The sequence below is a fragment of the Sabethes cyaneus genome, chromosome 1 (genome assembly GCF_943734655.1).
Source record: "Sabethes cyaneus chromosome 1, idSabCyanKW18_F2, whole genome shotgun sequence".
NCBI lineage: Eukaryota > Metazoa > Arthropoda > Insecta > Diptera > Culicidae > Sabethes > Sabethes cyaneus.
The window spans coordinates 12,778,469-12,804,123 of NC_071353.1; the positions used below are offsets into that span (position 1 = coordinate 12,778,469).

The window sequence follows — 25,655 nt, forward strand, 5'->3', positions numbered from 1 at the left end:
TTTTACCCTTTTAGATTGTAATAATTTTTGCACGATTTTTTATTGTCTCCTCTTCTTCTTCTTCTTCTCTCTGGTTAGAGCTGACTGCTGTCTGCTCCGGTGTTGGCCCAGTATCTCCGACTATATGGCCAGCAATATTTTTCCCGACGTTTGAGTGACGACTAGTCGTTCATCCTTTCGAATTTCGTTTTGATCACATCATAACATTGATTTGCTTCACGAATTCAGCTACTTCTTGATATAGTTCTATATTCTTTGAATTGTACAGGTCCGTAAGATTGGAAAACTTTTTTCCGAAGTGTGTTTTGTTTCTGAGTAGGCAGTGCTTCTTGCAGTGAAAAATTACGTGTTCAGAGGTATCAGGGATACCGCAGGATTCGCAGTTTTCCTCGTCGATGATTTTCATTTTCGCTAGCCAAAAATTGGAAAAGTCGTGGCCAGTCATTAATCGATTTGTTAGTCGAATGTCTCGTCCAGCCATTTGTTTTCGGTAATACCACGGCTCTGTCGAAAACTCTGGGCACACTTTGTGGAAACGTTTACCTTTTTCGGCCGAGTATTCTTGATACCAATTGTTGGAACTTTCTTCGGTTAGTGTTTTAAAACGATACAGTGCATCTTTAAAAAATATTCTGTTACCGTAGGTTGGTGCTTCGTTGGAAAGTCCAGATTTAGCCAGTCGATCCGCGATGTCATTACCTTCGACTCCTACGTGGCTTGGAATCCATTGGATAGCAACCCCGAACTGGTCAGCAATTTGTAAAATTTCTATCACTATTTCCGGACCCACTTGTTCTTCTTTCGCGTCTTTCAGCATAATACAAGCCGATTTCGAATCCGTGTACACCACGCAATTTTGTAAATTTATCGCCTGAACAAAGGATAACGCCTTTCTGATCGCTGTTATTTCCGCAGCTGTAATGCTGCTCTCCTGTTCCAGCCTGTAGCAGTATCTTCCTTTACAGCACTCAAGGTAAATACCTATAGCACATTTTTCGCCCTCCTTCGATGCATCGGTAAAAATGCGCTTTCTTTCTCGGAATTTGTTGTTCATGGTAAAGAGTACTAGTTGTTTCAATTTGAAAGGGTTTGTTTCATTTTTGGCTGTCGTTAGCCCATCTAGGGAAGGATATATATCCACTGCAATCGTTTGGAGCTTTATGGTTTGCATGATGTCGTTGAAAATGTCTTTATTTTTCAGGTACATCTTTTCCAGGTACAGTCAACTTTCGCTAATTGCACTAAGCTCTTAGCCCGTTTAGTGAAAGACTTTCGTTAATTGGGCTGAGATGTCAAAACCGAGGGATATATCGATTGCTTTTGTCGAAATCGTCACAGAAAGGTTTATAAAAATATACGCTTATATTAAATACAGAATCAAAGTGGAACCTAATCTTTTCATTGTTGACATTTAGTTCTAGATTGTTTAACAAGTAAATAGCTTAATTTCATGCTACAATGTTAATATATATTGGCTTTTTTAACTGTTTCACCGTGATGCTAAAAATAGGAGGCTCAAGTTCATAAGGGATCGGAAAACGATATGATGCAATTGTGTTCCATTCAATTAATTTTAATATTTTCTATATAAATTATTTTCATCACTTGAATGAACTATATTCAAGAGCCCCTCGGAAGAAAAAATATGCTGTCAGAAATGACGTTTGACTTCGTTTTAGATGGGCTATAGCCCAATTAACGGGAGCCCGATTAAAACGTAGCCCAGTTAAAGATAGCCCAACGAACGAAAGTTGACTGTAGCTGTATTTTTCTAGGTCCGAAGTGTCCTGGTTTCTTAGTTCTCTGAGTTGAACGGCAATAATATCGTTTCGGCTGAAAGATCTGGCGATTTCTTTGTTGGCTACATAGTCTTGTCTGAGATGCAAAGGATGTTGCCCGGCTAAGACCGTTAGGGCGTTGAGAGGAGTTGTTTTAGTGCAGCCAGTTACTTTTCGCAAACACTGGTTGTTTACAACTTCCAGCTTTTTCCGATTTGTTTTACTGGCATTGTTCTGTATTGTACATCCATATTCTAGTATACTCCTCACTAAGGCTTTGTAGATGTTGGTCATTGTTTGCGGGTGTGAGCCATTTTTAATTCCACTAATTATCTTCAGCATGTTGAGTCTTTCATTTACTTTTTTCGCGACCTCTCTGGTGTTTGCCCCAAAGCATAAGAAACTGTCTATATACACACCCAGATGACGGTGTGCTCTCACGGTTTCCAGTTGGATTCCATTTATCCGAACGGTTAGCTGATTGTCCCCTTTCTGGAATATAATTCCTTTCGTTTTTTCTGCATTTATGGTGAAGTTTAACGCTGTTGCTGTCTCCACAAAAATGTTCATATAATTTTGCGCTGTGTCATTCAGACCTTCGAATGTTTTACCTTTTTCCAGGATGCCAAAGTCATCAGCGTATTGTACTAGTACGACGTCATCGTTGTCAATTTTATGCAAAGCGAGGGTGTAGAGATTGAAAAGTGTTGGTGACAGGATGTCCCCTTGAGGTAGCCCGTTGTTCACTGTCCTTGAGATAGTCGCACCGCGGATTTGCAGGTTCAACCGTCTGTTTTGTAGGAAATTTGCTATCCATGTATTTATTTCTCCAGGCACACGCATATCAGTGAGCGTGTCAATTAATATATCCGTTTTTACTGCATTGAAAGCGTTGCTCAAGTCAACACAAATTAATGCCACCTTCATATTAAGCCGTTTATGTTTTTTAATAGTGTTGACTACGAATTGAAGACACGTGTTGGTTGACAGTCCTTTCCTGAATCCGAATGATGTTGCTGGTAGGAGGTTTTTTTCTTCAATGCACTTTTGGAGTCTCTCTAGAACAGCTGTGTTGATTACTTTGGTTATCGTGGGCACTAAGCTAATTGGTCGCTTTCCTGACGGTGTAGTCTGATCCCTTCCAGGTTTCGGGATAGCCACAATCCGTATCGATTTTAAATCGTCGTCCGGGTAACCTCTTATCCACATTTCGTTTACGTTTCTTAAGATATTGTCGACTACTATTGGATTTAGCTTCCTCAGCATTTCATAAGTAATCCGGTCGTCTCCTGGCGCTGATGGTTTTGATTTACTAGCTAGTATTCTATTCCATTTATCTTTATCTATTAAATCGCCTGTAAACCACGGCATTGCTCTCAGACCCTGCTGGGGATCATGTGGTCCGAAATGTGCATCGAGGAACTCTTCTGCAGCCTTCTTATCGTCGTACATCACGTTGTTTTCTTTTTTTCGAACTCGTTTTCCTGTTAGTTTGCCTACTTTTTCCCAGAGTTCCTTGGAACTAGTGAAAGGATTTATTTCATCTTGGAATTCGATTAGCTTGTTTTTGATTTCTTCTCTTTTAGCTCTCTGGAACATCGCTGAACTTTTTTTGAATTCAATTAGGTTCGTTACACTTGATAATTTGTTGAAGTTCCTTCTTGCTTCCGTTTTTTTCACCCAGGCTTCTTCTACCTCATTTGTCCACCAATGTTTAGGTACTTTGGTGTCCTTTTGCCTATTAGTTTTATAAGCTTTTTTTACCACTGGAATAAGGTCTTTTACTGTTTTAACTACTCTAGGATCAATTTTTGCCATTGCCTCACAGATTTTCTTCTTGTTATAAAAATATTTATTTTTTTCCGGTTCATTGCATCCTAGTGTGGTTTCGATGACCATATGATGGGAGCCTATACTGAAATCTCGTACGATCCATTGTATATCGGTGTATAATTCCGAGGTACATAGCGTGATATCGATGGCCGAAGGTTTCTTATTTAACTGTGCGGGAATAAACGTGTTGGAACCGTCATTTACTATTAGCAGTTTGCTGTTGTTAATCGTTTCTATCAGAATGGTCCCCTTTCGGTCACATTTTTCGTTGCCCCACGCGTAGTGATGCGCGTTGACATCTCCGGCGAGCAGTACCTTTTTATATTGGTCTAAAGAGCTAATAATTTTATTTATGTCATCCTCGAACACATTTGCCGGTATATCGGGGCTAATATATATAGATACTACCGCAATATCAAGATGACATACATTGATACCGCATACTTGAGTCCACTCTGACGTAGCTGGCAACTGAATTGCCAGGTAGTTGTACTCGTTCTGCAGCATTATAGCTGCTCCTTCATAGCTATCATTTCGCGAATTCGAGATGAGATGGTAGCGTGGAAGTTTGTATCTGGAGCTTTGTTCGAAACTATATTTTGTCCATGTTTCCGATAGTATAACGATTTCGTAGCCTCCTTCGATGAGGACTCTGTTTAATTCAGCTTTGTGTTTCTCTAAGCTTTGTATGTTACATTGCATTACTTTTAACGGTTTGAATTTTAATGTAGGCGATTGTTGATAACTTTCTAAGCTACTTGTAAACGATTTTTATATAAATATTTTTTTTTTTTGATTTTTTTTTTTTTTTTTAAATTATGGTTTGATTTAGTTGAAAATGTTTTTGCACGCTTCGCTTCAATAATTCTTTGGTTTCAGCGTTGATATTTTCGTCACTGATAATCTCTGTATAGAAGCACATCGCTCTATTTTGATATTGGTTCGATATATTTAACTCTATTTTCTGGCTGGTTTCCCGCATCATACTATTCCATTTCTCTGCCTCATGAACTGTGTGTTGGTTGTGTAAAGCTGTTCCTTTTGTTTCCTGTTCTTTCGATACCTTGTTCGTTTGCGCTCCTGATGCTCCTGGTTCCTCGTTCGTTGTAAGTTCTGTTATTTCTGGTCTCTTCCGCTTATGCTGCTGCTGTTGCTGCGTCTTTGATTTTTCTGTGTACTGCTTGACACCGGGTGTAACAGGGGTTCTCGGATAATTGGTTTGCTGCCATTGTGCAGCCAGATTACTGCTTTTCTGTAATGTCTCTGCCAGCGTTGGCATATCTTGCAACGAGTTGAGAGGTTCGAACACATTACTGGATGTGAAGCTGACCATGTCTCGAGCTTCGACGAATGTATAATTTTTCTTTGCCATTATGGATTTAATTTGTTCTTGACGCAGGCGCTCTGGGCAATCAATACTTCCCGTCTCATGTGATTTTTTACAGTGTAGGCATTTGCTGCGAAGCAAACAGTTTTCATAGTTCTCGTCCTCGTGGCGTTCGCCGCACTTTTGACATCTACGGTGGCTCTTACAGTATTCTGTTTTATGATTGTAACGTAAACATTTTTGGCAAAATAGTAACTTTTGCACGAATGGCTGTACTTTGCTTTGACAGCAGAACAGTCGCACTTTCTCGGGGAGACGGCTTGCTCGAAAGGTGACGGATATTCTGGTTGAAGGTTGTTTTTCTCGGTTTACATAACGATTTAGACGGTAGACGCTTACCTCAGGAACCTCGCTTTGTAGTTCGTTTCGAATTTCTTCTGTTGTGATGTTAATCGGGATACCAGAGATTACTCCCGTTATGCAGACCACGTGTTTTGGAATGTATGCTATATACGTATCATCTTTATTGTTGATAGTATCAATAATCGAATTTGCTCTGTAGTAGCTTTTCAGTACTACCATTATCTTATTCCTGCCGACTTGTCTCATATCGATTATATGGTTTTTATACGCTGGAAAACCGCGCAGCTTTGAGCCCAAAGAGAATTTGTTTATTCTTCCATTTTGTTGAGTGTCTCTCAATTCTACATACACTCGGTATGGCGCTTCGTCTTGGATTGTGTATTCGAATTTCTCTCTCTGATGACTGTTCGGCCTGCTGACTTCGTTGTTTGTTCCGCCAGGATCCGGCGGGTCTTCCACTTCCATTCTAACCTCACTTTTCAACCAAAAAGGTTTCTGCTTTCGCTTTTTTTCGATAAACTAGCACTTTAACTAGATCTTTGATCTTTCAACACCCTTTATGCACTCAATGACTCTCACTTTTCTGTTCGCACTCAAATACAGCCACTATGTAGTTTAAAATCGCGACAATTTCGAAAATCAACCGACACGTGTGACTAACTTTTTGAGAATGGTCAAAAATATCACTCGATTTAAAAAGACTTGTTTAGATTGTCTATTGTCTCTTCTGTGACAGAAGTTCTGTGGTCCCTAAACGTTTTATAATATTTATTATTGTTTTCAAATTTGTCGACCAACATTTCTTCTTCTTCTTCTTCTTTAATCTGGTCGAAGCAGACATCTGTCAGCTTCTGTGGTTGGCCCAGTAACTTTGACTATATGGCCAGAATCGTTGCTCCCAACGGTTAGTGTGTAACGACTAGTCGTTCAATCTTCCAGATCCAGATTTTGTTTCCATCGTTTTTATACTTCGTTGTGTGGCCCTGTGATCTACACTGAAACAAAGATCATGGTAACTGTTACCATATTAAGGGGTAAAATTAAAAATGATGCAACAGTGAATTTTTGCAGAAAAGCATCCATGCTTGACTAGACCATGGTTCCCGTTGTTTTTACCATGCTTTTACCTACATGACGGTATGGTAATTCTGAGTATCCCATAGTATTATAATGGTATATTTTACCATGATTTTTTTTATATTGAATGGTAATAACAACCATGAGTATGGTAATTTTAAACATTGTTGTGAACCTGAAATACCATTCAAAGGTAATATATTTAGGAAATAATTAATTTTCTAATAAAAGAAAGGATAGCGATTTATTTCAGAGTAGTTTATTTTAAATATTGTTTTTATATAATTGATTACAAAAAATATCTTTTAATTCTGATATAATTCTTATTCTCTACATTATACAGATGAATAGGTGGCCCATCGTATGAGTCAATTTTAGTCAAACTGAATTTATTGTATTTACCAACTACTTTGAATGATGCTAAGTGATGTGTGTACTCTGAAACCTGCCACTGCTGACACGCTACATATAATACATTATTAGCAATCAGTATATCTATAATTTCAAATAGCTCTACTTTCTGAAAATCCATTGACGACCTTGTGAGGAAATGGCCAACTTTGTACATAGTTCCTTTATATGATATTGATTTGGAGGCATAGAAGCAAGAATTCAAAAAATCACTTTTTAAGTTTAAATATGGAAAATAGTGCATATCAATGAGTTTAATCTTAACGAATTTTTTTATAACTGGCAACTCTTCGAAGAATTTAGAGTGACTGGCATTATATGAGAAAATTAAGTTAGCTTTTGTACAAAGTGTATGGCAAATATTGCGTCGAGACGTAATGTTTCTACAATACCTCTTAAAAACTTGATGAAATGCTTCGAAACGAAAACTCCAAGTATACCGCGGTGGCCCTGTTTTTCTTATAGCTTCTGGATAATGCAGCAGTATATGATATTTTGGTTTAAGTTTTTTATCAAATAAATCTTTATAGAGTGTATGGTGGTAGATTATCTGTTGTTGTAAAGTTTCTAACAACTTTTCATTGAACCTTGGTAAGAGAACCAGATCAGCAAGTTCAACCAATGAAAGCGCGAAGTTCCAAATTTCGTCATTCTCTGCAATTAGTTCACCAAAGATTAATGGAAAATAATGAATGAAAAGCATCATTTCACGGGAAGTCATTTTGAAATTAGTAGTTTTTATCTGCTCTTTTGTGATTATTTTAAAAGTATTTCGTTTTTCAGTGTCGCCGTAATCAAACATTTGAATTCGGTAGTTTATAGTTTGCAATGAAATATTAAGATTTTTTATCATGTAGTTTAAAACGAGAGCTATATCGTAATTACATATCCCATGTGAATATAGGTCATGCATTGGGTCAACAATTGCAGTATCAGCGACGTGGTAGTAAACTAATTGATTAAAACCGGACGCTTCTTTAATTCCTGTCTCTTTATAACCTTTAGCTAGATCTTCCAAGTAATTATTTTTATTCCGATTTATGTCAGGGTTAAGACAAACCATTTCTTGAGAATCATACTTGTTTATTTTGCAAAATCTGCAATAATATAAAGAGCTGAAAGAATTCGCATATCCCATTAAACAATTCATTCCTAAATTGTCTCCAAGTATTCCTGCTAATACAAAATTAACTACGATAGTTTTACCAGCAATTATCAATTCTAATCCATTGCTTTCTAAATCGCATAGAATAGCTATTAACTCCTTTAATGATTCGGATGGACCTAACTCTGCCATATCTTTTGACTTCACGAACCCAGCGACAAACAAGTTTTCCAAACGTGATAGAAAGTGTGATGGAATAGTTGGAAAGTTATAGTACAACCCACATACCTTATGAGTTCCTGAATGTGCACCAATTGCGTCATTTATTTCTACGTCATCCGAAAATAAGAAAAAAGGAATAACTGCTTTGTTGCCAAATTTTGATTTGATTCCCTGCCATAGACTTCCGTTTACAACATTTGCTATATTGCTCTCCTGTTCTAATCTGCGCATATTTTCTATTGTCTCTTCATAAATATTTCCAGTCTCGAAAAATTTTTTGATTTGATGTTTGATTGGCATCAGGCAACTTTTAGAACGGATATTTCCCTCTTTATCCTTGTAACTTACACTTTTTGGTGCATCATGCAGATGCATATTTTTAAGTTGGCTTTTAAATTTTTGCTCTGAAGCAATAAACTGAAACGGGTCTCGCAAATCATCTAATAATTGTTGGAAACAGGGGTCCTCAGGTATAGGTGCTAATAAGTTCAATGTGTCACATATTGGAACGACAATGTCTCTGGAGATATCCCTTTGAAGATCGAGTACATCTTTTCGTGTAAGATTTTTTTTACTATGTAGGTTAAGTGTGAAATTCAAAATACATTTTCGTAGACTATGCCTTATATCTAAAATTTTCTCTTCGCTTATTTTCTCCTTTTCCGTTTCGTCATTTTTCAACGCTCCTGTAGAAAACTCCACATCGCAAAGAATTGGCATATTTTCCTCTGTATTTGAAATTTCCTGTGACTCTTGGTAAGGTGTGTAATTTTCATTGTCGACTTTGCACTCAAAAACATCGGCATGCTGCATGTTAACATGTCGTTTGAAACGATAAACATCTTGGAATGAAGCTGTTGGTATATAAATCGAACATTTATACTTGAAGGTTGATGGTGTTCCATGTAGCAGAGTTAAATGATCGAGAAGATATTGAAAGTTATCATACGGTTCCTTGCACAGTTGGCAGTTCATTATGGTGCTCTCTCAAATATGCTAATAACTGTAACAACTGAGTGTTCTTCGATTTTCGCATGTAGTCAATATTGTAAAAAAATCGACTGATGAAACACCAGAAAATTTCACAGCTTTCAGGATACTCAAAACCAAGGATAGTTTTGAGCTTTAGAACAACATCCAGGCAACGTAGAAAAGAAGGGAGCTGATACTCCAGCGATTTCGTAACGACGAAATATGATTCGAAACTATTAGGTTTTCCAATAACACAAATTCTAGGTGACAATGATTGGTTATTAGAAGTAAACTCTTCTCGCAAATCACAGAGCGCCTTTTTGTACTCCTGTTGAGTATCAAATATACGGCATACGTCAATTTGCGCCTGAAGAATCGTTGGTAGTTTTTTATTCGATGCCCTAACCGGCTTTAGAATAGCATGGAAAACAGTGCAAATAATGTAGTCACGGGAGTCTGAAAATACAAGAAAAAAGGCATATACATACATATGCATTATATTCATAAATTACCAAATATACCTAGAGGTAAATTTGGGTCATCCAATAACATCACAAGCTCTAGAGAGAAATGGTCTTTTATGTTGCTTATCTGAATGTACTTTATAAAGTGAACTGCGAACTGCTCCCAATTTTCAAACAGATTTTTTGTTTTGTTTATTCCCTCGTGTAGGATGTCAAAATCGCAATCAACCTTAAATAAAGATTTTTAATTAGTATTAGTATTACTATATTTGCACTAACTTATAATTACCAATAAGTATCCATTTTTATCACATAATCTTGGCCATTCTTGAATGGTATTTTGCTTATTTACATCTTCGTCTTTTAGAATACTCCTAAGACGCAGCAAAAAGCACTCTTTCCACTGTTGAAAAACTTTTTCGCCGGGTTCTGAATTATTACGCATCCAGTTTCTGAAAGCCGTCAGTCTTTCAACCTCTGTGTAAAAAATATACTGTTTAATTGTACTTTGATATTATTGTAATTTTAAGGTTACCTGCAGCCGAAAGTTCCAATGCTTTGGAATGCAAATTTTGCAAGACGTTTACACGCTTGTTCTTAACCAAAGTCTTTTTGTGTCTATTGTGGAAACGATCATAAATTAAACCCGATGGGTTTTTTTTGTTCGCCTTATAGTCTCGTGGATTATAGTAGATTTCCTAAAAATGAAAAATGTTTATTAAAATTACGTATATTTTTTTAGCTGCTCATGATGAATTTATTTATGAATTAAATTTATGGTAACTACCGGGATTTCCGGAGGAAAACGTTCAGAGATGAGCTGGGCGAATCGTGCCATGTCTGGTAGCGGAAAATTGCGGCGACGAGCAATGTAATAATCGACGATAGTATGAGCCAAAGATCTTCGTTGTTCAGAATCCAATTTGTTGTGCATTTGGTAATGTTCGGTTATTATTTTGCCCTTTTCATTACGATTCAAAATATCTTCGAGCAAATGAATTGTCACACTAGTTGATAGTAGCTTGTGTTCTGATACTCCGGGTAACACACAGCTTTCCACATCCATAGGCATTTCTGTATTGGACGGAAATTGTGGACATAGTGCGCTTTCTTCCCATTGAATTAGCTTTTTACGTAGAGCATGCTTATGCCCTGTCCATTTGGCAACCGAAAAAACATCTTCGAGTGCTCTTTCGTCCGATAGTTTTAAATATTCTACCGTAATTCCATGTCCTTTAATGGCGATATTTAAGCATGACTGAATTTGTAGACAAAATATATCTTACCAACTAAAATAGCATAAATGGCTGGATCCAATTCCCACTCATCAACTATAAGTTTGTGTAGTTCCGGATTTTTTTCAGTTTCTATTGTGGGGAAATTAAAATATAATATATTTACATTTCAACGAAGGTTTCATACTACTTACCGATAATGAATTGCGGGTCAGCCATGTAGTCGTCAACACTTATTTCAACCTGATTTGCATTCATTTTATACCGGATTTCGTATGCAAAATAAAATTTTCTGTCCGAATCTGTTGCAACGCTTTCATCAAAATGGCGAACAAATGCAAATTTGCTATCACTGAAGAAAATACCATGTTCAGAGTGGGTTTAAAAATTTAGTCTTGTAAAAAGTAATGATAAATCTTTTTATTTATACCATTTTCATAGTAAAAATATAAGTATGTCATAGTAATTCCGAACAGCTCATGGTTAATTTTACTATTTAATGAGAATGGTATTTTCTACATTGGTAACATAGTTTGCATTACCATGATGTTCGTTTCAGTGTATAGTTCAAACAACGTACAACGTAGCTGGCAACAAAATTGCCAGGTAGTTGAACTATTTTTCTGCTCTGCATTTTTATCGTACGTGATTATGCAATTACATTGCATTTATTTCTCCTTCAACAACTGAATTCGCTAAGTCAAAATATTTTTTTGTGCACTGTTTAAATTTATTTTTGGTTTCCTCGTCGTTCCCCAGTTGACTGATAAAATCAGTATAGTAGGACATTATTGTCGTTCTGATGGTTTGGCGAGCAGTCCATTCTGCTTTCATTCGAGCTTCACTCATTAGATTTTCCCACTTATCCTTTTCAAATTTATTGTTTTGACTATTTAAAGCGACGCCATCCTTAGCGCGATAGTTATTGCTACTAAGGATTCTGTCCCGTTCACTTGTAGTCTGCATTGCATTTGTTGGTTCCATGGGGTGGCCTTCATCTTTACGCAGTCTCTTAGTTCCTTGCTTTTTTGGTTGGTCCGGATACGTTTTCACTGCTGGACTGATTTTCTCTCGCTCCTGGTTTGTTCGTCGCCATTGTTCACGTAGAGATTCACCATGCTGTGTAGATGCGTACGTTTCACCTAACACTGGGAATTCGTTGAGGTCCTCCAAGGGTGCATACGCGTTTTTCGTTTGAAGAGAGAAACATTCTCTGGCTTCGGTAAAGGTGATTGCTGACTTAGACATCAACATTTTAATGTTTTTTTGTCTGATCCTTTCCGGGCATTTTTCATCTAACATCGAATGATCTTCTGATTTGCAATGGGCACACTTCGGTTTGTTTGTGCATAAATTGAATTCTTCTGCTGTTTCGTGTTGTCCGGCACATATCTTGCATCTACGGTGCCCTTTACAACGTTCTTCACTGTGATTGAACCTGAGACATTTGCCACAAGCAACCAACTTTTGCGCAAATGGCCTAACTCTCGTACTACAACAAAATAGACGAACTCGATCCGGTAGCGTTTTCGCTCTAAACCTTACACTTATACGATTCGCTGGAACTTTAACATTATTCACATAACGGCTTAATCGTTTCACGCTGATGATTGGAACGTCGGAGAGAATTTCAGCCATAATTTCTTCCTCTGTTATATCCGCTGGGATTCCGTCAACTAAACCCGTCACTGTGACGAGGTGTAGAGGCACGTATGCCTTGTAGCTGCTCGTGTTACTTTTGTTTATTTCGTCGACTAGCATGTTAGCTTTTACGTAATTACTGACAAAAATCAGTATTCTATTTCGTCCAACTTGTTTCATATCCGATAGGTAGTGCTTGAACTGTTCCATTTTCCTTAATGTGGATCCAACCGAGAATTTATTGATTCTTTGCTCTCCTTCATCCCGCTGCTCGATGTATATTCTGTATGGTCCAGTATCGACATCCGTATACAAAACATTGGAAAATTCCTTCGTCCGCTGATGACGTGCTTCCAAACGATGTGCTCCTGCTCCGTTATTGTTCGGTTCCATGTCGTGGTCCAATTGTTCTGCTCTGTTCAGCTTGTCAGGTGGTTTTTTCACTTCCTCCATTTTGAGCTTAGGTTATGACGAAATGGCGATCACGTGATCACACCGTAACTTTTCTTTTTTTGAGCTACACTATTAAGGTGTAGAAATCTTAAAAGATCAAACGATTACTTTTGATAATGTTCTGTTCTGTTAAAAGAATATCTGAAAATTCTCCCGAATAAGCACACTTCACGAAGAGTTGAAAAAACACGTCCGTTCACGGCAGCTATTTCCGGTTGAATCCGACCAACATTTGAACGGGGCGGATAAGCCAACTGTCAAACAGAACGAGTGAGGACTTGGAGGAGTTCATTTTACTACACTGAGAAAACTTATCGTATAGTTTCTATGTGTCCCTACATATAGATTTTTGCAATGTGCCCAGTAAATGATTTTTATGTGCCAAACAGTTATCATTTATAGAGCTTGCTAAGGGTTACAAAAACTTATCGTTTTTCACTCAAACGTATGTTTTTTTACCGGGGTATTACTGGGGGAAAACAAAAACAAACGTGTAAAATCAATGTAAAATCTAACAACAGCAACAACAAATCGCGCGTCGATGTGTGCGTGCGGCAAACGTCAGCAAGCTCAATGTGCAAGCGAAAAATAAGCACATACTATTCATATGCGTATAATTTTTATGTGTATAATTGCACATACTACCGTGGACCCCCGTTCGTTTGACCGTTTTTAATCTGAACACTTTTTAATTTGAACCCCGTTGGTTTGCACGACGTGCAAATTAAAAATGGTTCAAACGTCATACTCAATATGACATCATTTGCTTATGCAGACAATGCGCATAAACACGATTTGTTTGTGCTGATTTAGCGTGTTTAATCTGTTTCACAATGCGTTTTTCTAACGATTATGGTAGAAATCCGATCGGAGAATGAATATTCGCTGCCTGCAACTGCCAACTGAATCAAACCACCAAAACAATAACAAAGAACAGGGCTGCCAGTTTACACAAGTTCCAGCATATTTAGGGTTACCAATTGTTCAAATTAAAAACTAACCCCGTTAGTTTGCATGAGTAATCGTTCAAACGAACGGGGGTTCACTGTATTCATACGCGAATAATTTTTATGTGTATTTCTGGAAGGATTGCGTTTGTATGCGGCTCATGGTAATCATATGGATTTCATATGGAAATTTACTATTATAGCGAATTCATAAATTAACCTGGCTCAGGTCGATTAGCACTCAGTTTTAATCGAAGTGCTGTCAAAGCGTTCATAAATTAACCGAGATTGCATTTCGGTTAAACTGACAGCATTCGGTTTGAAGCGCAGGTTAAAACTGTCTAGCATTACGGTTTACGGGTTGAACTGTCAAACTGCTCGTATCGTTCATAAATTTCGGATTCGAGTTAGCACGAACCTAGGTTAATTTATGAATTCGCTATAAGCACGGGAATGACATTTCCAATACCAACCTGTACAAAAAAACGTAGCCAACATAGAGCGGGCCCAAGCTGACAGCTTCATACATGGGCTCAAGCTGACAACCGAGTGGGATGTGTAAATTGTTCAATTTTGTTAGTTTTAGTTTGATTTTAGCCAAGGTTTTAGTATCACATAGCCAATACCAGGCAGGCAATTGATGCGAAATACATGAAACTGTGAAAATGATTAGTTAAATTCGTTTCGCGAAATCGCTTTGCGTTTGCCGCCTTTTTCATGTGAGCAATGAAAATGTGACGTCATATCAGCCCCCTGGCTATAAGGTTTTGCACGGGCGAGCATAACCTCACTTCTTTGACGTCTATCAGTGGTTTGTTTACATGGACTTGGAACATGGGTTAACAAGTTGAAACTGAATATTGCTTAAGGCCTTAACGGCAAGTCAGAAAAGCACAAAAACTGCCATTCCGAGTAGTTTGGAGGGCGACACTGCTGGATAATACGCTTTCAAAACGTTTAATTCCAATTTATGCATATCGCGTTCGCCTAACAAATAGTAAACAAACCACGAGTGGATGTCAAATGGGTGAATTGCGTTCATTTCGGTTCATTCGTGACGTCACCTTGCAAAACCTTATTCGTTTACGAATGCAGGATACGGCCGTAAATAAGAATAAAGGTGATTGATTTCAAACGTTCAACAACTTCGTTGGCACAACAAAAAGCAAGTAAGTAAATGAGTAAACCGTGCCCGTTAGATAAGTACGAGAATAATAAGCTAAAGTTTACGTTTTCGGAGGCAAACGACGATTCGAATTTCGAAATGGAATTCATCTGCTTGGCTCTTTGTCGGACGTGTATGACAGAAATTGATGATCCGGATCTGGCCATGTCACTGGTGGCACACCTGGAGGATGATTCCCCGGTCGGGACAGTTATTATCGAACTAACTTCGGTGCATATACAGGAGCACAGCGATCTGCCGGGTCAGATTTGTGGATCTTGTCTGGAGGAATTGAAACAGTTTATCCGCTTCATTCGCAAGGTCAGGGATACAGATCGAGCATTGCGGAAAAAAATTCGAGAAAACGATATTAAACAAGAGTCGCTTGAGAGCCTCTCCGCGGAAGACGTATATCAAGAGATACAAGTTTTGGACTTGGGAACTGAAATAATAGACGAAAAAGATCCGGTTGTAGCGGAAGAATATTTGGAGTGGCATGCAGCACAATCTGAACGCTCACCAAATATCACGTTGGAGTTAGAAGCCTCGCAGATCGATGATTACTCGGAAGGAGAATTCATCGGGTTTGATGACGCTGCTGTTCAAGATGAGTGTAGTATAGAAATGAAAGTAGAATTGAAAACTCCAATAACTCCAGAAAATTTGAAAAACCTTAATGGCAAAGAAACATATAATAAGAATAATGATGTTCTCGACGAAGTCGAACAAAAATTGTTCAAAGTTATCGTGAGAACTAAAGGCGATTTTCTGTGCTGTGCTTGTTTCCAGATCTTTCCTTCCGAAGAAGCGCTGAAGGCTCATAGTGAGAAACATAAGTCCAGGATCAATCTATCTAAATCCCACAGTTGTCCGGTTTGCTACCGAAGGTACACGACTGCCCGAGGTGTTGAAGTTCATCGAAAGCAAGCCCGTGCTTTTAAAGTATACGAATGCACGCGATGTCAGGGTCGCTTCATCGACGCTAAACGACGCCGACAGCACGCTCACAATCATCCTAGCAGAGAACTTCTGAAGTCTTCGGTTTTGGCTCCAATACGTCTACAGCCAAACTACCGAAAACGACACATTTGCTGCGCACACGCTTGTGGTCTCGAATTTTCGTCCGATGAAGCACTAATCGCTCACGCTCACGAGGCCCATCGTGTGAACAAATATGAAGCGTGTTTGCCGGACAAAAAAGAAAAGCCGTTCCAGTGCAAAGTGTGCTTCAAGCGGTTCAGCCACCGAGAGGGACTTCGGATGCATCAGAAAAGAAAGTACAGACAAACCGGAAAACAGTGCTCGATCTGTGGATTGAACCTGCCGGGAAGTGCGGCTCTAGCTGCGCACGAGCGAAAGCACAGAGAGGAGAAACCGTTCCGATGTGAGGAGTGTTTCAAGTGTTTCACCAGTCCGGGTCTAGTGAAGACGCATATGCTGGTCCATTCGAACGACAAGCCGTTTGTGTGCGCCGTATGCGGAATGGGATTTCAGCGCAAGGCTGCTTTCAAAAATCACGAGCTTATATATTCAGGCGCACTGCCCTTTCCGTGTGAACTCTGTCCGAAAGCTTTCCGTGTCAAGCCTAGACTTGAGCTGCATATGCGTATTCACACCGGTGCCAGACCGTACCAGTGCAGGTGAGCAAATCAATCACCGTAGGGCTTACGGATTTAGGTTAACCAGTAAGCTTGCTTTTGCGTTACAGATATTGCGAAAAGTCCTTCGCGGACCATAGTAACCGTCAACGGCATGAGATGGGGCACACTGGTGAGTTTTTTTTTGTTTACAAATATGCTGAATTCTTGGTTAATTTTCAAATTGGTAGAGCTCGGCGTTAATTTGATAGATCTCACACTTTGTTCGTAAACATTGTTTGCAATGAACCCTAATCATTCTAAATTTACGAAAAAAATTTCTAACTTAAGTACCTGGAAGAAAGCTCTTATGTGACTAGAGGTCTGTGAAAATTCGGGATCTATGCTGTTTGTGTTACGTTAAGTTTTATAACAATAATTCAGTTTTTAACACTAGTATTTTTCCGTTAAATAAAGTACTATAAAATAAACATTTCTTTCAGGTATAAAACCTCACAAATGTACATTCTGTGAAAAGACGTTCATCACGAGACGATTGCGGGCAGAACACGAACGGACACATCGCAAAGGTTAGAAGGTGATTCCGAGTCGAAATTGTCTGAATCGGTGTAATGATTAGAGTAAACCTATTGATACATTGAATCAACCTTCAGTTACTTATAGGGTAGATGTTTGAGAAACTTCATGCTTAAATGCCAAATACCTAGTAGATTTTGTATTTTCAATCAATCAATCAATCAAATTTCCGCAGAGATGATTCTTTAAAATGCATCAAGATGAAACATAATTTGATCGATACATTTTCGAATATCAGGGGAAGAAGAAACGGGGACAACAGTACCATCTGTTCTCATATTTATATATTGTTATAAACGTTGAGTCTCTCAGTTGGCCTCGAGGTATGCTGCTGGCCCCATAAGCCAGTTGTCGTATGTTCGATTCTCGGCTGGGAGAGGCTGTTAGAGTTAACAGGATCGGAGCTACTGACCCTGCAATTGTCCTGTACTCTAACAGCTGGCTGCCTGTAGTATAAAAACAGAAGGTCAAGTTTCGATAACGAAATGTTGCACCTAGGTTTTGCTTTGCTATAAACGTTGGGATTAACCACAAGCTAGGCTACAATAGGCCAAGCTCAAAGCGCCTTATTTCGCTCTCTGAGTATAGATAATATAGATTGGAATATAGATTAAACTAACCAACTATCAAAAGTATTAGCATAAATTATTTTACAAAAAGATCAAATTTACAAAAATAACCAGATAAATAAACAAGAGGAAATGATCTACTTCCCAGTTTGTGTAGTGATTTAAACCACCAGATAGATTACTTCTGGATGGCACTGATCCCAGTTCCTCTAGGGCACGACATCAAATATTTTGCTGCTGCTTCGAATTACTCCCCATAGTAGACACATTTAGCTCGACAAAATCCACATTACACTATTTTTCACTTCAAATAGTCCAGCCACGCAAAACATGAAATTTAATTTAGCAGCAAATTTTTACTTATTTTTCAATGGGCTGATTTCACACGATTTGTGATGAATCCGTTACATAAATTTTATGATAAAATCGAAGTTAAATGTTTCAATTTAAAAACGAAAAATTCGTGACGTCAAAATTTTCACGTCCGTGCGCGCTCGTGGGTTACTTCGATTTTCCAAATAGGTAATCTGATTTTGTATTTTTCCCAAAAACTAGAATTGTATTCCCTGCCGCAAAAAAAAAAAACGATAAACGATTTACAGAGATAAGTGAACAACTTTTTTGGTATTTTGATATCCAACGTTTAGGTAACACTGACTAACCGACATACATATAGAAGAAAATCCTTTGAAATCCTAGAAGCAAAAACTAAGTCTACAATCCCATCAATCCCGCCAAATTCACAGTAGCGTGACAACAAGTTGAGCAGGTGGACGCCTTTAAATATCTTGGTAGCCAAACAACGCCTGATGATGATTGATATAGCCACACCGATCAGGGGTTCCTTTACAGGTCTGCGAAACGAACGATAACGACCAGCGATGCATCAACTTTGCAGCTTACCGAGGCTTGGAGATCAGAAGCACTTTCTTTCCCCACAAAGATATCCACAAAGCCACTTGGAGGTCACCTGACCAACGAACCTCGCACCAATTCGACCATATTCTCATAGAGGACCGGGTTTTTTCGAACATCACCAACATACGCTACCCACGGATTGCGGATATCGACTCGGACCATTACCTAGTAGCAGTGCGCTCAAAATTATCGACGGTCTATACCTCGCGACAAAGCCGCCCTTCTTGGTTAAACATTCGGTAATTAAACAACTCGCCGCTGCCAGTTACCGAAAACGACGGGCGCATACTGGATGAAGCTCTGCCTTTCTCTGTGGAGCTACATGCTTCGACCCTCGAAAACGGATGGAGTATGATACGCTCGGCTGTCAACGAGGCTGCAACCGTGGTGCTAGGTGTGGAAACCTCGAGTGCACAAAATGATTGGCTTGACGGGGAATGCCAACAAGCGATAGAGAGGAAAAAAGAGCTTGGAAAAACTATCCAAGCAGACCCATGAGAGAGAATTTGGCCAAATATGGACGAGCGCGATATGAGTTGAGTACGATCCTGAGGAGGAAAAAGCGCCAGAAGGATAACAGACATCGTGAGGAGCTGGAACAACTCTTCCGAGCTAATGACACGCGCAAGTTTTACGAGAAGGTGAACCAAACTCACAAGGGATACACACCAAAACCTAACATGTGCAGGGACGAGGGAGAATATCTAATCACAAACGAGCGCGAGGTGGTCGACAGGTGGAAGCAGTTCTTTGATGAGCACCTCAACGGCGATATATCAGCAGGAGACGCAATGGAAGTTAACCTCGGAGTACCTACAAATGACAACAGCGTACCGGCTCCCGACCTCGAAGAGATCCGGCGAGAAGTCGGTCTACTAAGCAATAATAGAGCCTTCGGAAAGGATCGACTCCGGGCAGAACTCTACAAAAATGGCCAAGAACCGCTAGCAACGGCTGATTTCAAGGATTTGGGAAGAAGAGAAACTACCGGATGGAAGACGTAGTCTGTCCCATATACAAAAAGGGCGACCGGCTAGACTGCTGTAACTACCGCGGCATTACGCTGGTCAACGCCGCCTACAAGGTGTTCTACCAGATTTTGTTGTGTCGTCTATCCCCAATAGCAAGAGAATTCGTAAGGCAGTATCAGGCGGGCTTTATGGGGGCCCGTGCTACCACGGATCAAATTTTTACATTCCGACAAATCCTCCAGAAATGTCGGGAGTACAACGTACCTACGCATCATACTTTCGTGGATTTCAGAGCAGCATACGATACAGTTGAACGAGAGCAGCTATGGCAGATAATGCACGAGTACGGATTTCCGGACAACCTGACGCGGCTGATCAAAGCTACTCTGGAGCGAGTGGTGTGCTACGTGCGCGTTTCGGGGACACTCTCAAATCCTTTCGAACCGCGCAGAGGATTGCGGCAAGGAGATGGACTGTCCTGTATGTTATTCAATATCGCTATTGAAGGTGTGATCCGGCGAGCGGGCATCGAAACGAGAGGAACGATCTTCCACAAGAGTAGCCAATCCCTAGCCTTCACAGATGACCTCGACATCATTACTAGAAACCTTGGGACGGAGAAGGCAATCTACGCCACAATAAAAATGGTGGCTAGGAGGATAGGGTTACAAATCACAGCGTAAAATGCCAAATATTTGGTAGGAAGAGGCTCCAGAGAAAGCAACGTTCGCCTCCAACGGACAGTGACTATTTACGGCGATAAACTAGAAGTGGTTGATGAGTTCGTATATTTGGGATCTCTGGTCACTGCCATCGCCATTCAAGCTGGAAATCGAGCCTACTTTTTCCTTCGTAAGACGCTTCGATCAAAGAGCATACGCCGCCGCACAAAACTGACGAGGTACAAAACGCTAATCAGACCGGTAGTCCTCTACGGACTTGAGACAGTAACTTTGCTTATGGAAGACATACGTGCACTAGCCGTATGTGAACGAAAGGTGATGCGGACTATTTTTGGCGAGTACAAACGGAAAGCGGAGAGTGGCGGAGGCGTATGAATCACGAGATTCCCATCGTACACCTGGCGAAATTTGGGACAGTACGGTGAGCTGGCAACGTCGCCAGGATGCCGGACAACTGTGCAGCGAAATCCGTTCTGTCAAAGAACCCTACCGGCATCAGCAACAGGAATAGAGGGGCCCAACGTGCCAGATGGCTCGACCAGGTTGAAGCCGACTTTCGTGTGTCGAGACGCGCAACGAATTGGCGACGAGTATCCCAGGACCGAGTACGATGGAGAGGAATTCTTGATACGGCAAGAGCCAAACCGACTCTTGACTGCTAAAGTAAGTAACCACCATAAGTGGGGTTCTGGCCACCTTCGAAATTTTGGGGAAAATATTAAATAGTAAAACCAGTCAAGCGTTTCTCACCGTTTTTTCGTCAGAAAACAAACTTTTTAGAACTTCACTTCATGCAATAAAGTCGCGACAACCGCACATTTACATATTTTAAGCAGAAAAATAGCTTATGCAAGCAACGCGTAAAATTACATCGAAAGTTGTTCGAAAACCGATTTATTTTTGTTTTGGATTTATGGCATGTGACATCTGTCATACTTGCCTAGTAGGCCGGCTCCATCAAATACTAAAGTTTCTAGTTAGTTTTGCATTTTAATTTGCGCTAGTTTAGTTTACCAAACCCTTGAATAATTCTAATAGTCTTCAGTTGAAAGGGCTGGAAGTAGAAATTAAACAACTAACTGCTTATAGACGGGTAAGCTTTCTGCGAATAATAAATAATTGAATAATTGAATAAAGCATCCTCTTGGTGCGTATTTTCCGTGACTATGATGATAATAACATTTATGTAAATCATTTCGAATTCCAACAATAATTCTTCTGTTTTTCCCTCAAAACGGTTGATACTTTCCACCCATCCCAACAGCTTACCCAAATTATATCCTGCTTGATTTTCCCTTTTCTCACTCAACGCTTTCCGTTCCGCCTCCAACACAATGGTAACGCCGGTCCGTGCCGTGATGACCAGCTGATGAGATAATGCTCTCTGCTTTAATACCGTCTTTACCCTGCGACGCGAAAATAATCCGCATGGATCCGTGGGGAAAGTGTCCGAACTCCGAATCACAGGCAACACTCCGGAACGGCATAAAAATACGCACCAATCGCCACCACCACAGCCACGTGGAGCAATGATAATCGGGATTTTCACCCATTCCTAATTGTTTAATTAATTTCGTCCTTTTCATCGGTCCAAAGCGGACCGGTTAGAAGTCGTTCGTTCTGTTCGTACTCCATTGCACAATAATTGTCGTTTCTCCCTTCGATCGGATAAACTGATGCTACAGTCTCCTCTTTGTCGGTGTGCTTCTTTCTCTTTAGTGGGTCAGCATCAGCCGAGCATCAGCGGAGGAAATCTGTCAGGATCGAAACTTCTTGTGCGTCGACCAGCTCTTTCCAGCTAAAAGAAGCGTATAATCTCGCCAATTTTCACCATCACGTCATGCCCATTATCCATTTTTCTTCCTCGCATTTACCGACCGACAGCGTTAGCTTCTTGGCTGCTCCTACTATAACGGTGACTGAGTGACGACGCGAAGAGGTCCTTCCCGAAGACTGTGGACTGTGGAGTGGAGTTTAGGTAGGTACACAGTTTGCGTGGATGCTGCTGATTGCGATGGAGAAACGAGCGAATGTCACGAGCTCGAACTATTGCAGTCCTGTGTATAGTCAAAGCAGCAACTGTGGAAAAGGATGAAATTTACTCATCGGCTAAATGATTTTTTAATCTTCTTATATCGGCTGCATCTACGCAGCCGATGTCGTGACTGGTAGCCTGTCTGAGAGATTGAAGCTGTGCTGTAGTGTGCAGGCTTTTGATAGTGGAGTTTCCTTAGGGATAATTATGTGCAATTGTTACAGCGATTGCTGGCAACCAAGCGGCCAGTGTTCAGTCAAAACGTGTTGATAATAATAATAGGCAGCAAGCAACGAAGTCGAAGACAACATGACTGTCGCAATTTTATCCTATGTATTCTAGCTTAATGGAGGTACAGTACTGGACAAAATAAAGTACGCACTTACCACATCTTGAAACTTTCATGCTTTTCTCATTATTTATAGTAGATAACTATTCACAGTGATCGAACAAAAATTAGCTTTATAGATGTACTTTCAGAAGATATCTTATACAGAGGCTTTATACTCCAGAGGTTTGTCGATATATTTTTGAGCAAATTTAAGACGTTTGATCCTATATAAATTAATATTACTTAAAAACAAATATTGAATATGCAATAAACAAACCTGTTAACATTTCGGATAAATGGCCTTCGTTGAGCAAATCCATTTTTAAATCCCATTTCCTTCAGTCTTCTACGAACAGTTCGTTCGGAAATATTTAAGTTCGTATTTCCTCTTTCAGTCCAGTCTTTCACGCTTCCAAGTTCCTCATATTTTTTCAATGTTTTTCGTACTCCTGCCTCACTTATTTCATATCATCGAGCAATTTCTCTATTCGAGAAACCTTTCTTACGATTTTTAACGATAAGTTTCCGGTTATCTTCACAAATTTGCTTTTTTGCCGTCGTTCCAGATAAAAACGCGCACCAGTAATGAAAAATCAATCACAAACAATTTGTTTTGACACTTCGCTGCAGTGTGATGGCGAGGAAACTATTCGTATGCAGTAGGCGGCGTTGTGCAGTCATTATATTAGTAGTGCGTACTTTATTATGACCAACTAAAAATTGACTTTTTCTAGAACTATGCAATAGCTTGACCAAAATAGCTAATGTTTATATTTAACGATACATAATTCGTTTAAAGCATTGAAAATGCTACAATTTGTCCAAATATACCGAGTTCATATGTTTGACAATAAAAAAGATACCGCGTGTTATATAGTATGAGAGCGGGTGCGTACTTTATATTGTCCAGTACTGTACATACTTAAACCATAAATGTTATACTACCAAAAATGGTTACCGTGCATACGTCCTGTTTAGGACTTCCTCCACAGTTTAGTTAACCAAAACATGTTCCTGTAACATCGCCCACACTTTAGTAAAAGTGTGATATGCCAATTTGGCAGGCGATCCATTCTGATGCTGTTCTGTGTCAGTCATCAGCTACCGTTTTTGACAATGCCGCTAGCGTGAGTCGACAAGTATAGCAACAAAGCGCTAGACCAAATACGGCGATCCGTTTTTCGGAGAGATTTTGCCCAAAGTATCCAAGTGGTGGCTACGAAATTTGTTAGAAGTAAAGTTCTATTTGTATTACGACGATATACTGGCTAACGTTCATCGACCGGGTTTATAACAGGAAAAAGCCGAAATCGATTCTGCCAGAAGGATATAAGCTGCAGCATAGTAGGCAAAAAAATGCCTAAGTCATTGATTTTCCCGCATGACAGGCCCATCACAGTCAAAAATCAATCCGAACGTTCCCAACAGCAGGCGCTAAGCAAAGACGACCCTGACTTGCCTGGGAAGCCGAAGCGATGACAACGACAATGACCAGCGTGTTCCGTCTGATTCCGGGAGTAAGTAATTAATCTTTCCTGTCCTCTTGTCGGATTCAGATGATGAAAAAATGTTTTCTTCGGGTTACGTGCAGAAGTTTTCGCTAAGGCCTGTTCCGATTAGTTTTTTTTAAACTTATCCAATTACTTTCTAGTTTGTCCTTTTCAGTGGAGACGCTTGGTTGTTCATTTCTGTACATTTTAACAATTTAGGTGAGAACCTACTAAAACATTGTAGGTACCGAATTCGACATCAAACATAAAATATTCATTGCCTTATCCGGTAACAATTGATAAACTGGTTTTCCACTGCGTATCAAGTGTGCAGCAAATTACAGCCAAGTGGAATGCTGACGACCATTGCTAGCCGTTGACAGAAAATGGGCAATAATTTTCCACTTTTTCAGATACACGCTTCCTACTCGACAGTAACCGCCATTAGCGAAATTGAAAAAAAACAGAAAATAAACATTTTAAAAAATAATAAAGCACACTTCTCGCAATGGGAAAACAGCATTCAGCTGGCGAATCCGTGTGCGGATTAAGCTCTGAAACATTGCCATTCGGGGCCGTTTGCGCCGCGGCAGATGCTGACGATTTTAAATATTTAAATAAACACGAAGAAGGTTTGCAATAATGGCAATTCTCACCCTCCTCTCCCGGCTGATGGCCTTCGCGGAGACGGCCAGCCCACCCGATGAGGTAGTATAGCGGAGACGGTGAAATACGTCAACTGCTTCGCATTTCCGACCCGACCGTGCCGTAGGAAATATAGTCGCCTAGGGTGCCCTTATCAGAAACATTCCGGAACAGGAGCGCGGCGAGTAGGGGTAAATCATAGCGGTATTATTGTAGGTAAATGTCCTATTTAGAAGTATTTGTCGTACACTCATGCTTGCGATTTGTTTATTCTGCAACAATTGTCAACAAGTAATTTGAATACTGCGAATCGGAGTAGAATTTTGAAATAATTTTTTAATGAAGCTCGAGTCGGACCTATTAACTTATTAACTTTATTAACTGGTCGGACCTGGACTGTTTTGACAGCCGATTTTTTTCCTTTTTCAGTACTAAAAAGTTCGTCATGATTAATTTTGTTTCATAGAAGTTATACCTACTTGTTGGACAGCCATTTCGAAAATCGAAAATCGATAAAAACCCTACAGTATAAAACCTTACAAATATAAGCTCATCCGCAACATGCATAACAGAGGTTGCTACAGTGCAAGCGAAATGTGTAGGACGATGGTTTTTAACAGATTTTCTTCTATAGTTGTCTTATCAGTTCGTCAGTGACCCACCCAGGTTTCGTCATAAATAAGACTGTGGGTTCTAAAATGTACAAGCAGCGGTGCCTGGAAAAAACATATTCTTCCGTACATTAAAGCACACAATGGACCTGTAAAGTTTTGGGATGATTTGGCAAGCTGCCACTACAGCGAAAAAGTACTACAGTGGTTTTCTGCCAAATGTTGGCCGATGACA

At 39.7% G+C, this 25,655-nt stretch overlaps 2 protein-coding genes across 3 annotated transcripts; one reads left to right on the forward strand and one right to left on the reverse strand.

The window, feature by feature from the left end:
• Positions 1-8,992: 8,992 nt before the first annotated feature.
• Positions 8,993-11,147, reverse strand: LOC128745332 (uncharacterized). The gene is made up of 7 exons (XM_053842374.1): positions 10,982-11,147; positions 10,839-10,919; positions 10,340-10,785; positions 10,088-10,250; positions 9,842-10,029; positions 9,610-9,781; positions 8,993-9,544 (listed from the first exon to the last, which is right to left on the reverse strand). The coding sequence occupies exons 1-7, from the start codon at positions 11,043-11,045 to the stop codon at positions 9,060-9,062; spliced, it is 1,599 nt and encodes a 532-aa protein (XP_053698349.1). The 5' UTR covers positions 11,046-11,147; the 3' UTR covers positions 8,993-9,059.
• A 3,830-nt stretch (positions 11,148-14,977) lies between these two features.
• Positions 14,978-17,205, forward strand: LOC128745324 (zinc finger protein-like). Of its 2 annotated transcripts, XM_053842366.1 has the most exons (4): positions 14,978-14,997; positions 15,054-16,633; positions 16,702-16,763; positions 17,074-17,205. In XM_053842366.1, exons 2-4 carry the CDS (start codon positions 15,093-15,095, stop codon positions 17,163-17,165), a joined length of 1,695 nt encoding a protein of 564 aa, XP_053698341.1. In that variant the 5' UTR covers positions 14,978-14,997; positions 15,054-15,092; the 3' UTR covers positions 17,166-17,205. The 2 variants fall into 2 exon arrangements, with proteins under 2 accessions (XP_053698341.1, XP_053698339.1); XM_053842364.1 differs by lacking the exon at positions 14,978-14,997 and having other exon boundaries at positions 15,041-16,633.
• The last annotated feature ends 8,450 nt before the right edge of the window (positions 17,206-25,655 follow it).

Coding starts and splice junctions, on each gene's coding strand:
- LOC128745332 (XM_053842374.1), bottom strand. CDS start 11,045: ATGAATGCAAATCAGGTTGAAATAAGTGTTGACGACTACATGGCTGAC. Junction 10,030..10,087: donor ATTGGAACTTTCGGCTGCAG/GTAACCTTAAAA, acceptor TTTTTTACACAG/AGGTTGAAAGACTGACGGCT. Junction 9,782..9,841: donor ATAAAAATGGATACTTATTG/GTAATTATAAGT, acceptor TCTTTATTTAAG/GTTGATTGCGATTTTGACAT.
- LOC128745324 (XM_053842366.1), top strand. CDS start 15,093: ATGGAATTCATCTGCTTGGCTCTTTGTCGGACGTGTATGACAGAAATT. Junction 16,634..16,701: donor GCCAGACCGTACCAGTGCAG/GTGAGCAAATCA, acceptor TTTGCGTTACAG/ATATTGCGAAAAGTCCTTCG. Junction 16,764..17,073: donor GCATGAGATGGGGCACACTG/GTGAGTTTTTTT, acceptor CATTTCTTTCAG/GTATAAAACCTCACAAATGT.